The sequence below is a fragment of the Ranitomeya variabilis genome, chromosome 2 (assembly GCF_051348905.1).
Source record: "Ranitomeya variabilis isolate aRanVar5 chromosome 2, aRanVar5.hap1, whole genome shotgun sequence".
NCBI lineage: Eukaryota > Metazoa > Chordata > Amphibia > Anura > Dendrobatidae > Ranitomeya > Ranitomeya variabilis.
The window spans coordinates 338,105,893-338,119,199 of record NC_135233.1 but is presented as its reverse complement, the minus strand read 5'-3'; the positions used below and the strand labels follow the sequence as shown (position 1 = coordinate 338,119,199).

Here is a 13,307-nt window from a genome sequence, read left to right as displayed (position 1 = left end):
CCTGGCCCTGAGAAATAGCCAGCAAGGCTTTTTCTGCCTGAATTTCAAGATTGGGTTCCTCGTAAAGCAATCCGAGCGCCAGAAAAAACGCATCAATATTCGCCAATGCCGGATCTCCTGGCGCTAGCGAGAAAGCCCAATCCTGAGGGTCACCCCGCAAGAAAGAGATAACAATTTTAACTTGCTGAGCTGAGTCTCCAGAGTAACGGGGTCTCAGAGAAAGAAACAATTTACAATTATTCCTGAAATTCCTAAACTTAAATCGATCTCCAGAGAACAGTTCAGGAATAGGTATTTTAGGTTCAGACATAGGACTACTGGTAACAAAATCTTGTATGCCCTGCACACGAGCAGCAAGCTGATCCACACTTGTAATTAGAGTCTGGACATTCATGTCTGCAGCAAGCTTAAGCCACTCAGAGGTAAAGGGGAGGAAGAAAGAGAGGAAAAGAAAAAAAAAAAACCTCAGAATTTCCTTTCTTATTATCCCACTTCTGCAATGCATTAAACATTCAACTTAGGCCTGGCATACTGTTATGACCCCAATGGCACAGGGTCTCTGCAATAAATATCAAGTCTGCAAACACAAAAAACCAGCTCATAGGGCAGTGGTAACTGGGCTGACCATATAGCTAATCCTAGCACCACAAATAGCAGCAGCCGGGGAACGTGCCTACGTTGGTTCTAGACGTCTCGCGCCAGCCGGAGAACTAACTAACCCTAGAAGGGAAAAGATAGACCTTTCTTGCCTCCAGAGAAAAGACCCCAAAAGTTGGATACAAGCCCCCAACAAATAATAACGTTGAGGTAAGAAGAAAAGACAAACGTAAGTATGAACTAGGAATTTAGCAAAGAGAGGCCCACTGACTAATAGCGGAATATAGTAAGATGACTTATACGGTCAGCAAAAACCCTATTAAAAATATCCACGCTGGATATTCAAGAACCCCCGAACCGTCTAACGGCCCGGGGGGAGAATACCAGCCCCCTAGAGCTTCCAGAAAAATCAGGAATCACATTTAGTACAAGCTGGACAAAAAATAAGAGCAATACAAATAACCAAAAAACAAGGAAGCAGGACTTAGCTTAATTTTGCATGAACCAGGACCAGCAGACAGGAGCAAACAGAAAGGACTGATTACAACGATGCCAGGCACCAGACTAAGAATTCAGGAAGTTCATATAGCAACACCCCTGGACTAACGACCCAGGTGGGTGCCAAACTAGGAAAAGACAATCTCAGAGTCATACCACTAGTGACCACAAGAGGGAGCCAAAAAAGTCTAATTCACAACAGATTGCTTTCATATAATGTTTGGCACCGCTGTTAAGGACATTGGCGGTGGTGCTGATGATTTGTCCACAATGCCGCAGTAATTGAGCTCAGCGCCTCTGCCAGTGTAAACTCCTTAATTGGCCAAGTTTTTGATGTAATGTCAGCACAGCATCCAATGTCAGACACCGGGAGCAGTGACAAAGACTCACCAGTGGACCTGGGAAAGGGGGGTATAGCCGGTTTGTTATTTTTAAATAAACTGCAGTTGGGGCTGAAAATTTTCCCGAAAAGGAACAACCTTTTGTAATGGAAAAAAGCGTGTAAGCGCTGCACATGTTCTGCTGTTTAGCAGCATTGGCCGGCCTACATGGCCGGTCTACATGGCCGGTCTACAAGGCAACAAGCTGAAAAGAAAAACGTGTTCATAACTAAAAACCGGCAGAAAAATTTAGTAAGCTGTAAATTGAAAAATTGCTTGTATCTAAAAACACTATCCAACATTTATGGAGATGGGAAAAGTATCGCTTGCTATCATATTACAAAAAAGGAAAGATTGGCGAATATGTGCCTTTCAAGTTCATCAATAATTAGTTTGAAAAATGTTATCATGCAACAATGTATTATACATAATATCGTTAAAAACAAAACGGTATTAGCAGTTTAGCCACTTACCGCGTATCGTCTTACTGCACTTTTCGTCAGACCAGCTGAAGCAATCTGACCAGGGCAGAACGCTTTGAAAGGAAGCAAACATGTAATACAAAGAGTACGCAATGATCACATTGTAGTATATCGATACCAATGTTGTAATGCACACCATCATAATGCCGACACCTGGAAAAAAAAAAAAAATTAAATTGTCCCTGTCTAATCTAATGCACAAAAGCAAATTATATTGCTGTCATTTTTTGGTGCTAGTACAAGATCACTTTTTGCCAAACTTTGTTATATTTACACTTTTGACTGCTATAGAACTCTGATATAATTAAGTAATTAGCAAAATTAAAATTTAACACAAGATTAGTGGATATCCTGCAGAATGGAGCTGTGGATGTGATGTTTGTCTCTACTCATCTATGGGAAAGCTGGAAATAGCCAGCTTTATTCCGACATGATCATTTCAGAGCCTGATTCTTATTATGGGTGGGCATTCGAGCAGTGAAACCCCTAAATAATCGGCAATTTATTACTGCAAATTGTCAACATTAAAGAAGTTGTCCACTACTTTTTCATTGATGACCTATCCTTAGGAAAGGTCATAAATGTCTGATCGGTTAGGGTACGAGACCCGGCACCCCCAAGATCAACTGTTATCGGTGTCGGCGGCAGCGGGCGCCTGCCAGAAGTACTCACTGGCTCAGCTGGCCGTTTTCTGGTAGTGACAGTGGCAGGGTAATACACACCAGCTTCTTATTGATTTGAATAGGAGGTGGATGTGTAGTACCAAGCCTCGGCCACTGTCAGAAGACGATCAACTCCGCAAGTGAGTACTTCCACCAACACCGATAACAGTTGATCTGTGGGGGTGCCGGATGTCGGACCCCAACCGTTCAGACATTGATGACCTTAGGATAGGTCATCAATGAAAAAGTAGTGGACAACCTTTTTAAATAAGGTACAACTTTTAAATAGGTGATACCTTTTAATGTTGCAAATAACACTTAACTTTTTTATTGTCCAAATAATTATGCCTCATTACAAAAAAAAGCTATTTCAACCCAACATTGTATAAGTAGCAATTCCAATGATCTCTACAAGGTGGAGCCTCACTTGAAGTTCTGTTTTTCTGGTGCTTCCCTCAGCCTGATCTTGGAGTAGATAGTGAAGCCCAATGATTGAACGAAATCTTTCCTTATTATTCATCATAATGCTAAACCTCAAGGTTAATCTGTAGACTATTTCCCAAGTTGTGAAACGGCTTTGTGCGCTCAGTGGATTATTGTGACTATAGAAATTAAGCCCATGGGCAGTGCCACCATGTTTGTGCCAACTTCCTCATGCTTCTATTCAAAATAAAAACCAAGGAAGCGAGAAATAACTCACACAGCAAATAATTAAAGGGAAATGTCAATATCCTCCATTGTTCTCATCAAGACACCGATACGACAATTTTCATAAAAAATTCCATTGATGTAATAACAAGGACTGAAGTTGTTGTGTGCAGAGAATATTAGGTGAGGAGTAAAGAGAAGATCTTTTATACATAATGCAATGATTATCAATGTGATACAACTATATAATGCGTAGCCGCAGAGGGTACCCCAAAAGTGGAATCGGATCTTTCTAGCTATAATATTTTAAGCCCAATTTTTTTTAATTTCCCATTCATAAACTATTTATTTTTTATTTTCATTTTTTATTCAGCAGCTATAATTTTTCTAATATTTTACTTTCAGCAAAGTTGTATGATGGCATGCTTTTTTCTGGGCAAGTTTTAGTCTTCATTGGCATCTTTTAATTTTTTTGGGGGGGATATTTGAAAAAAATAAAAACTGTAATTCCACCTATATAAACAATATACTAAAGGGGTTTTCCAAATTCAGGAGTAGTACTCATCCTCCCTAAATCCAGCGCTAGCTCCCGACCTGCTGAGCTCAGTGATTGGCTGCAGCAGTGATGCACGCTGTCGACGTGGCGTTACCACTGCAGCAAAAACTCTGAGCAGAGACAGATGCCAGTGCTGGTCCTGGGCAGGGTAAGTACCCACTCTGATTTTTATTTTAGGGTCCAATTTTCTCAAACTATTTTCAAATGTGATTGGTGGTCCCCATCTACCAGGTGGGTCACCTCACTTTTTATACTATTGGACTCATAGCATTATGTCATGTCCTGTTGTTAGATGTATATATGTCTTACCATGTGGATGTGCCTACATACTTATATTTAATAACGGCATATACATCATGTCGGTCATATAATTATGAGGGAAGTTTGAAAAATACCCCTCTGGGCCCACTTTGGTTTTGCTGTTGTTTAATAGTTCGCTAGATTACAATAAAACAACAAGAGATTTAACTATTGGAGTGAGTGCCAATCAGCATCTGCATATAATAGGCACCTCCACATGATAAGACGTATATACGTCTAACAACAGGACATGACATAATGCTATGAGTCCAATAGTATCAAAAGTGAGGTGACCCACCTGGCAGATGGGGACCACCAATCACATTTGAAAATTGTTTGAGAATATTGAAGTATAAAGGCAAAATAACCGCAAATAAGAACGCGTTCTGTGGTAATGCTTATACTTTAATGGTATCGTGGCGGTACTGATTAATTTTATTTGCACTTTTTTTCGCACTAGCACTTTTCTGCACAGTTTTTGCACTTTAGAAAGAAATTTTATAGGAGAAATAAAGGTTAAGTTTTATAATATACCCCAACCTGCTGTTACAATAGGAATTTGGTTTTGGTTTACATACAGCCCCCGCAGATATACATGTTCTACCTCCAAAAAGAGAGCGAGGACAATTGTTCTGTAATACTCCAAATATTTACATACCTTGGAAGATTGGTGCAATCCGCCAAACTTTGACTGGACCCAAGCTGGAAAACTGTCCCAAGGAGCATTCCAAGAAGAAGAGCGGGAGGCCAGTGAATGCCAACATGATTGTGTAGGGTATGAGAAAAGCCCCTGCAGAATATAATATATTGTAAGACTAATGTATGACAATAAAAACAATACACATAGGATAGCTGCGGAGACACCATCACGTGTTTCTCAACGCAAGCAGTGAATAGCCAGACCTTTCCCCGGGAAGGAACAACCACGGGAAGGGCAGCATCCAATAAAGGAAAACATCCAATACAGGAAAACCACCTATGCCAAGCATGGTATCCATCCACAGACAGCTGTTTCGGGGTGTTTGCCCCTCATCAGTGTGGAGTAGGAATCTGGCTATTAGGAGCAGTGCCTAGTAAAAGGCTGTGAAGGAACAGATGATTGGCCTCGGGGAGACCAAAACATCCAACACCGCGGAGACACCATCACGTGTTTCTCAACGCAGTGATCCAGAACACTGCCCCCATCCCTTATGGGAAATATGCAAGGGAAATATGAGGGGCAAACACCCCGAAACAGCTGTCTGTGGATGGATACCATGCTTGGCATAGGTGGTTTTCCTGTATTGGATGTTTTCCTTTATTGGATGCTGCCCTTCCCGTGGTTGCTCCTTCCCGGGGAAAGGTCTGGCTATTCACTGCTTGCGTTGAGAAACACGTCATGGTGTCTCCGCAGCTATCCTATGTGCATTTGCATATTTCCCATAAGGGATGGGGGCAGTGTTCTGGATCACTGCGTTGAGAAACACGTGATGGTGTCTCCGCGGTGTTGGATGTTTTGGTCTCCCCAAGGCCAATCATCTGTTCCTTCACAATAAAAACAATACATACACATATATTGGCGTATTGTATTGCTAAGGTTTCTATATGGTTGGCTGATAAAAAGGACCATAAAGCCTTCATATTTTCAACCTACTCCCAATGAAGCTGACTAATGTTTGTAATGTTTTTGTTCTATGATATTACCTATGCTGTCATAGAAATGTGAAAATATTTTTAATTTTACCTAATAAAAACAATAATTTTAACCTTATGCCTCATCCACCAATCCAAAGCCTATCCCATGAAAGAGGAGAGAGGAGCGAGAAAAATTGTGAAAAGGAATTATCAAACTTTTACTATGTTTACATCATGTTAAACTAATTAAAAATATTTTTAAATGATGACCTGTATGACCTACATGTTAGTTATAGATCATTAAGGTTGTTTGAAACCGGCCAAGTAGCTGAGCCTGCATCATACCATGCAGATTCTGGATGTGTTACATAGCCGGCATCTGTTTGTAGCGGCAGTAACCGGATCTTGCTCCGTTCTCTGTAGTTCAACCATTTAAATGATGGACTGGTTCCCATTGATCTACCGCTATGCAATTGTGAGAGGTTGATGGGTTCATTTACCACGGCAGCTGGAGAACTGCTGAAGAACACGTAACTACCATCTTAGTCTTTATGGAGGGGAACTACAGTTTCATTGTATATGGTAATACTGTTTTAGCACAGTACATTGTATAGGCAATAAGGACTTGACTACAAGTGCAAGCCATATAGGACAACTACAAAAATAAAAAAGTAAAAAAAAAAAAATATATATATATGTATAGTTCAAATCACCCTTTTCCCCCTTTCAAAAATAATTTATGAATAAATGTTTGGTATCTTTGTGTCCAAAACCCTCAAATTTATCAAAATGTAAATTTATCTAAGCTGTAAGTTAAATGGCAAAATAAGAAATCAAAATGCCAAAATTTCCTCCCCCAAAAAATCATTATATGATCCTCAAAATGGTCTCACTAAAATATCACTTCGATGCACAAAAAAGAAGCCCTCACCCAGCTCCATGAATGGAAAAGAAAGTTAGAGGTCTCTGAAAAAATGATGGCACCTGGCTCTGCTGGGATCTGCAGTTCTGCTCTATTCACTGGGGTGGAAATGAGCAGGGACAGTCTGCTCAGGCAAAGCCTGGGGAGGAGGCGAAGCACTGATTGGGCACTGCATCCCCTTCATTCGCAAGACTGGTGGATCTACCAGAGGTCATACCCCCATTGATCATGAATTTACACACTGCCCTAGTCATTTATGAGATGGGGTGACCACTTTAAGTGTAAAAGTGTAAACATTTTTATAGTTTATTCAAAGTGGTTGGTAAGTAAATATAATACAGAAGCCAATAATGTTATCCCAATGCACACAATGTGAGCTTGGTATAAATTTTCCTAAATGGCAACCATTGTAACTATTGGTGAAATCTTTTGTCTGCCATAAGAATGCATGGTATAACTCTGTAAGTCTGTTGCAGGCTTTGAGGTATGAGCAGGATATTAAAAGTGGATTAATGGCCGTATTGAATATTTACGGACTGTTGCGCTAATTATTCTTAGACTAATAAATCTACACTACCTGTCCCGTAGCCTATTATCAGTGTATTGCAGTATATCTAATGTCCTATGCTTATTGTGAAAGTTTAAAGTAAACATGTAAAGAACGTCATTTATTAACCGGGCAGTGAACAAACAAGAGAAGACATCACCTATCGACCAGTGCTTCAGGACATCTGTCAGGATTAAATACTTCAAGCAGTGCATGACACATACTCCACATACTACCTCTTTCAATATTGAATATTCTGTACATAGTCTAGTGTACATACCAAGATTGGACATTATCAAGACCACCAACATGATCTTAAACATTTATCCCATACTATCCTTACCAAAGATCCACATGTTCCTTGTGAAGGCAATGCAGTTTTCATTCATTTACAATCGATGATGTGATTATGACCCCTATAGATGATCTGGTAGTCTACATTGAGTACATCAGCCTAGGACCCCTATACACTATCCATAGCTGTTGTCTCCTGGCTCCTCCATATTCAGGAGTGATCGCTCTACCGAGAACCTCTGTGCTCTCCATGAGTTAGCCACTGCCAGCGGTTTATCTCAATGCAAACAAAAGGAATGGCTGCCTGAAATTGACCATGCTTATCTTCCCTGACATCCACTATCGGGGATGTGTCAGGTTTGTATGGAACCTTTTAAGGGTTTAGCCACTACTTGAAAAACCCCTTCTCAAAACCTATACTCACCCACAGTGCCAGAGCCATTGCAATGTTGTCAATGGCTCTCCTAGTGATCACATGACATTGTTATGTCATGCTATCCCTGGGAGAGCCAATGCCAACAATGTAACACGATCCCGGTAGAGCCAATGCCGACAATGAGGTGAATATAAGTAGTATTATCTCACAAGGGAAAACAGGGTTTAAGAAGGGGTTGTCTGAGTAGTTAAGATAGATGTCATGTCTACATAAGACCAGCTCCCTAAATGGTTCCTCAAGCAACAATGAAATAATTCACTTACATATTCAGAACATATTGAAAAATCAACATAAAGTGAGGTGTTAATGGTTAAGCTAATGGTGGCTCTCTCATTATAGGTTCTGGTTAAGTGTCTGTTTTTCTTAGCAAATTGCACTTTAAAAATGTAATTTCCTTTGTGCTCAAAATGGTGGGAAAATTGTAAATGACGCATAAGACTGATTCTGTGCTGTATTTTTGATTTGTGTAAGAAAAAAATTGGATTGATTTATCCAGAACGTATCTGGGATTAACTGATCTAGGACTAATCTGGGATTTGCTTATCTAGGACATATCTCTGGGTCTGACTTATTTAGGACATATCTGGGATTGACTTGAGGACATTTAGGATTGACCTATTAAAACATATCTGTGATTGAATTATCTTTGACATATCTGGGATTGACTTGTCTAGGTTGTGGACAGTACACCCTTAGTACAAACATTTGGTCCTTTTGTTAATGATAAATAATTAAGGACTTAAGGCCCCTCATGAACATTAGAGTAATGTCAGCCGAACCCAACTATATGATTGGGTTCAGCTGATGGACTATTGTGTAAGGGAGAGCAGCCGACTGATGGCCAGGAGAGATGTCAATCGTGCATTTCCCATTTCAGACAACTGATCACATTGCTCTCCAGGAGAAAGGTGCCAGCCAACATGGGAGAGTTGGCTATGATGGCTGTAGGCCACCGATCGGCCAAAGCTTCATTTGGCCGACAGCCATCTAACGTGTATGGCCAATTTCACCTTAGCCTTAATTAAATATATTGCTTCAGTTTTTTCTATGACAACTGTTTGGTTCATTGTCTTTACCTCCTCCATTCTTGTATGCAAGATAGGGAAATCTCCAGACATTCCCCAAACCTACAGCATAGCCAATCATAGACAGCAAGTAGTCTGATTTCCGGGTCCAATTTCCACGCTCTGGGTTTTCATCATTGGAGTTCGCATGAGAGTCCTGAGAAAGTAATATCAAAATTAAACACATAATAGAGAGTATCATGAACACAACTTTTTCTTTCATAACTTGTAGATGATAAATGTAGATATTGATATCAGTCTATGCATAATTAACATTGCCATACACAGCAGTTAGCCTCCTTGAATCTAATGGCTGATTCTCTAGCTCAGGAGGGCTTCTCTCCTCCACCTGGGATAAACTGCATACAACTGCAACTCAAGATGGAGCTTCGTGGCTTCTTTGTTGCCCTTTCTAAATTCTATGGTCATGCACCAAGTAGTTACTCTCCAAGTGCTAGTGAAACATGGTGTTCTCTCACTACAACTTACTCTTATGCATGTCTACACCATCTGTGAATCTAACCCCTACTGATGGAAAGATCCCATCATTTTATGCTTTCTGAGATGCTGCAGGGAGTTTTTGCTGGCCTCATACATATTCATAACCTGGCTGTAGTACTCATCTGAATTTCAGTGCAATTTTTATTGCAAAATATTCATCCTCTACTGTGAATAACTCAGACTCTTGATGAGCCATGCAGTGACACCCTGAAAAGCATTTCTTGACCTAGCGGTATCTTTCCTGCAAACTATAGATTTAACATTATTATCTCAGGTCTGACAGTGAGACCTCACACCAGTCAGACACAAACCTGTTATACACTCGGCTTAGCGAAAAGGGCAAAAAATTTTACCAAAATTGTCACCACAATTTTCCACACACAACGTCCAATATCATTAACAAAAAAGTCATAACAATCAGTCATGGTATACAGTAAGTGCGTTTCCAAGGGTCACTGGAAGCAGATGCTCTAAATTAGGGTAGACAAACTCAATGCAATAGATATTTACTGTAGTAATAGAGAAGTTACTATAGTTCTATCATCACAAAAATAAATGAAGCAACTCTCTGGCCATATGTGCTCCAGAAAATCAGTTCAGATCAGATCTGCACTCTCTTTCCCTAAGGCCAGTCTCACACGTCCAGATAATTCCGGTACCGGAGTTATCCATGTCCGTGTGTCCGTGTGCTCACGTGGCACATCAGTGTGGCACACGTGCGGCAGCCATGTGCCGCCTGTGTGCCGACTGAGGACCACACGGACCGTGCAGGAGACAGCGCTAGAGTTAAGCGGGAGCTGGGTGAGTATTTTAATGCAAGCGGGTGGGCGCACAGGGGGTGGGTGACCAGGAACTTTATTTTAAACACAAAAAAAATAAAAAAGAATGCCGGCTTCAGCACCACACGCAGGGGGGACAGCGCTTAACTCTAGCGCAGTCTCCTGCACGGTCCGTGTGGTCCTCAGTCGGCACACAGACAGCACACGGATGGCATCCGTGTGCGGTACGTGTTGACACGCACCCATTGACTTTAATTGGTCCGTGTGATCCGTTCGCTCCCACGAACACTGACATGTCTCCGTGTTTTTCAAACGGACACACGGTCCGTGAAAACACGCTGACATGTGCAGAGACATATTGATTTTAATGTGTCTATGTGAGTCAGTGTCTCCGGTACGTGAGAAAACTGTCAACACGTACCGGAGCCACTGACGTGTGAAACAGGCCTAAATATGTCTTTTAGCCTGACCCCTCCCTATCTATTTTTGTACAACTAATTATTGTATGGTAATTTATTGTTAATAAACTTTATATCATTAATTTATTTTACCAGGGCCCCTTTGTCATTTTTCTTTATTCCTATGTGGTGCATCATTTACAGTGATGCCACATGTTCTTTAGGAAAATGTAATCTTTGGCCTTGCCTATTGGGTCTCAAGATTTTTTTTCTATATGTTGGTGCAAATATTTAATAGGTTGACAGATATGCACTATAATTTATGCCAATTTCTGAAATAAATTATAGTAAATTTGCCTGGCCGTAGGTGGACCTGCCCTCTCACTAATTTTCACTAGGTAAATCACAGATGCTGATTATGTTGATGGCAATATGTCATCACATCTACCGATTGTCATTCAATCCTGAGGCCTGATTGTCCTCCTGCACAGATCAATTTCTGTTCCAGTTCCATCTGGTCCTGTTCATGGTTATTTGGTATATATATATATATATATATATATATATATATATATATATATATATTCTGCTTATGTCTCGCTCCCAAGATTCCCTGGTTCCTTATTGACCGGCCTGTTGATAAGGACACCATTTGACTATGCTCAGATCTGACCTCCTTATACTGATCTGGGTCCTTCTGGTCCTGACCTTCTGGTTCTGATTCAGCTCTGTATAACCATCACATTTCTATCTGGTCATGTGGCCATATTCCCGTACTGTCTTCACCTTTATGTTCATTTTACTACTAGTGCCCATTCTGATAACTGTGACCTTGTAGTAATGAGTCCTCTCCTCTTTATTGGCGGTGAAAAGTGTGAAATCCCTTACATGCTGCACAACAGTCTAGTCAACACAAAACTGACTGAGCCACAAGAAGTAACACTTTTCTAGACACAAAAATGTTTTATGAAAATCTAATCTGACATTTTTGATGTTGTGGTAATATTTCTAAAGTTGTTGGTGCCAAATAACCGGTTTTCATCCTATCAATAGAAGTCCTCTCTCAGTACAGCACCCATTGACCTAGGAAGTTCAGTGTCTTCATGGCTCCCTGCCTTACTACTGTGCAATGTTCAGTACAATCATAAATTGCACTGTGGCCATGTCACACACTGTCAGCATATTACATGGCCACAGCAGAGACAATGTACAGGCGGGAAAGCCAAGCACAGACTTGAGCATAGCTCTGTCATTTCAGAGAAAATAAAGTTAGAAGATCGTGCCTGGGACCATAGGCAGAGACAAGAATAGTCCGACTCCACCCCGGCCACCTACAACCTGTTCTGAACCACGTGATTGACAGATCTCTCCAACAGCGAGATGAGGATATGAAACATTGGACTCAAATATGATGAATTTTTTTTTTTAATTTCATGAATACAAACTAGAATGAGAAAAACATTTTGGTCCAACTATCAGACCTTCATCAGTTCACAGATTGCCCAAGAGAAACTGCTTAACCTAAAGTTAGTAGGGCTGTGGGATATCTGTGGGGCCCACAGCGCTACTAACTTTAAGTTAAAAAAAATCCTTTTTTTTCATTGTATTTGAGTGCCAAGTTTCATATCCTTCACACTTCCGTACAAGGTCCTACTTGTGTACCTATCAACCCCAAGTGCTATGCTTTTATTGATATCTGATCTATCAAAGTGAGAGACCTGTCAAGCATCTAGAGCGGAACCCAGCCAAATCTCCCAGTCATATTTTCTCTGAAATGTCGTAGCGTTTCGGGGATAATTATACCTGGCTGCAATTATGGAACTAAGCTTTGATTCATGCTGCCCATGGTTTGGTCAGTATGGCAGGTTCTCTTTCATAGGGAATGTACTTTAAAACAAGTAATTAAAATGCCATCATTATCTTCTTAAATAACAATAAAAAAGCCTGGAGATTCCCTTTGCCAACTAAGACATAAGGTCCAAGGGTTGTGTTCTGTTTGCTACATTCATTATGTTATTTAAGGAGAAAGTCTTAGTTTTTGTTGACACAGCTGCATGATTTACAGCTGCTAGCCAGCCTGAGTAAATGTGGGGGTTGCCTGGTTGCTAGGGAATCCCCACATGTATTCAAGCGGTCTAACAGCTGTAAATCATGCAGCTGCGGTGAAAAAAACGAAATCTCCGAGCAGTCACAAATACTCGGAGATCACCCGAGCGTACTTGGGAAAACCCGAGCAACGAATATACTCGCTCATCACTAATCAATACCAAAACAGTAACTGAGGAAAAGCCTAATACAGAGGCATGAGAAGAGATGCTCAAAAGTTGTTATTTCATGGGAAATGCAAGTATTCCATGTCCTTTTTTATGGAAGTGCAGCGCCCCAGAGTCCTGGTCGTTGCAGTACTGTGGATCCGCCACTATGGGGAGCCATGGTGCGTTCGATGGCACTGAAGGAGTTCATCTGACCAGGTATCACAGACACCAATATGTTTCACAGCAGGGCCTCCGGGGGGAGCTAAGGGTTCTATTCATTAGGCCACTCCCCACCATAGTGGGTGAACTGGGGGTCAGGCAGGAAGTTAGAGGAGAAAGCTGACTGGATTGAACGAAGCAACACCTGGTGGCAG

The 13,307-nt window shown here is 41.0% G+C and overlaps 1 protein-coding gene across 2 annotated transcripts in view; it reads right to left on the bottom strand.

Moving 5' to 3' along the window:
- LOC143805755 (sodium- and chloride-dependent neutral and basic amino acid transporter B(0+)-like) overlaps positions 1-13,307 on the bottom strand; it is a 70,326-nt gene that overhangs the window by 36,709 nt on the left and 20,310 nt on the right. For both annotated transcript variants that reach the window (XM_077285373.1, XM_077285374.1), the window contains exons 3-5: positions 9,013-9,157; positions 4,782-4,913; positions 1,949-2,110 (exon numbers count right to left, since the gene is read on the bottom strand). In XM_077285373.1, coding sequence (XP_077141488.1) covers positions 1,949-2,110; positions 4,782-4,913; positions 9,013-9,157 — 439 coding nt within the window. The remainder of the gene's footprint in view (positions 1-1,948; positions 2,111-4,781; positions 4,914-9,012; positions 9,158-13,307) is intronic.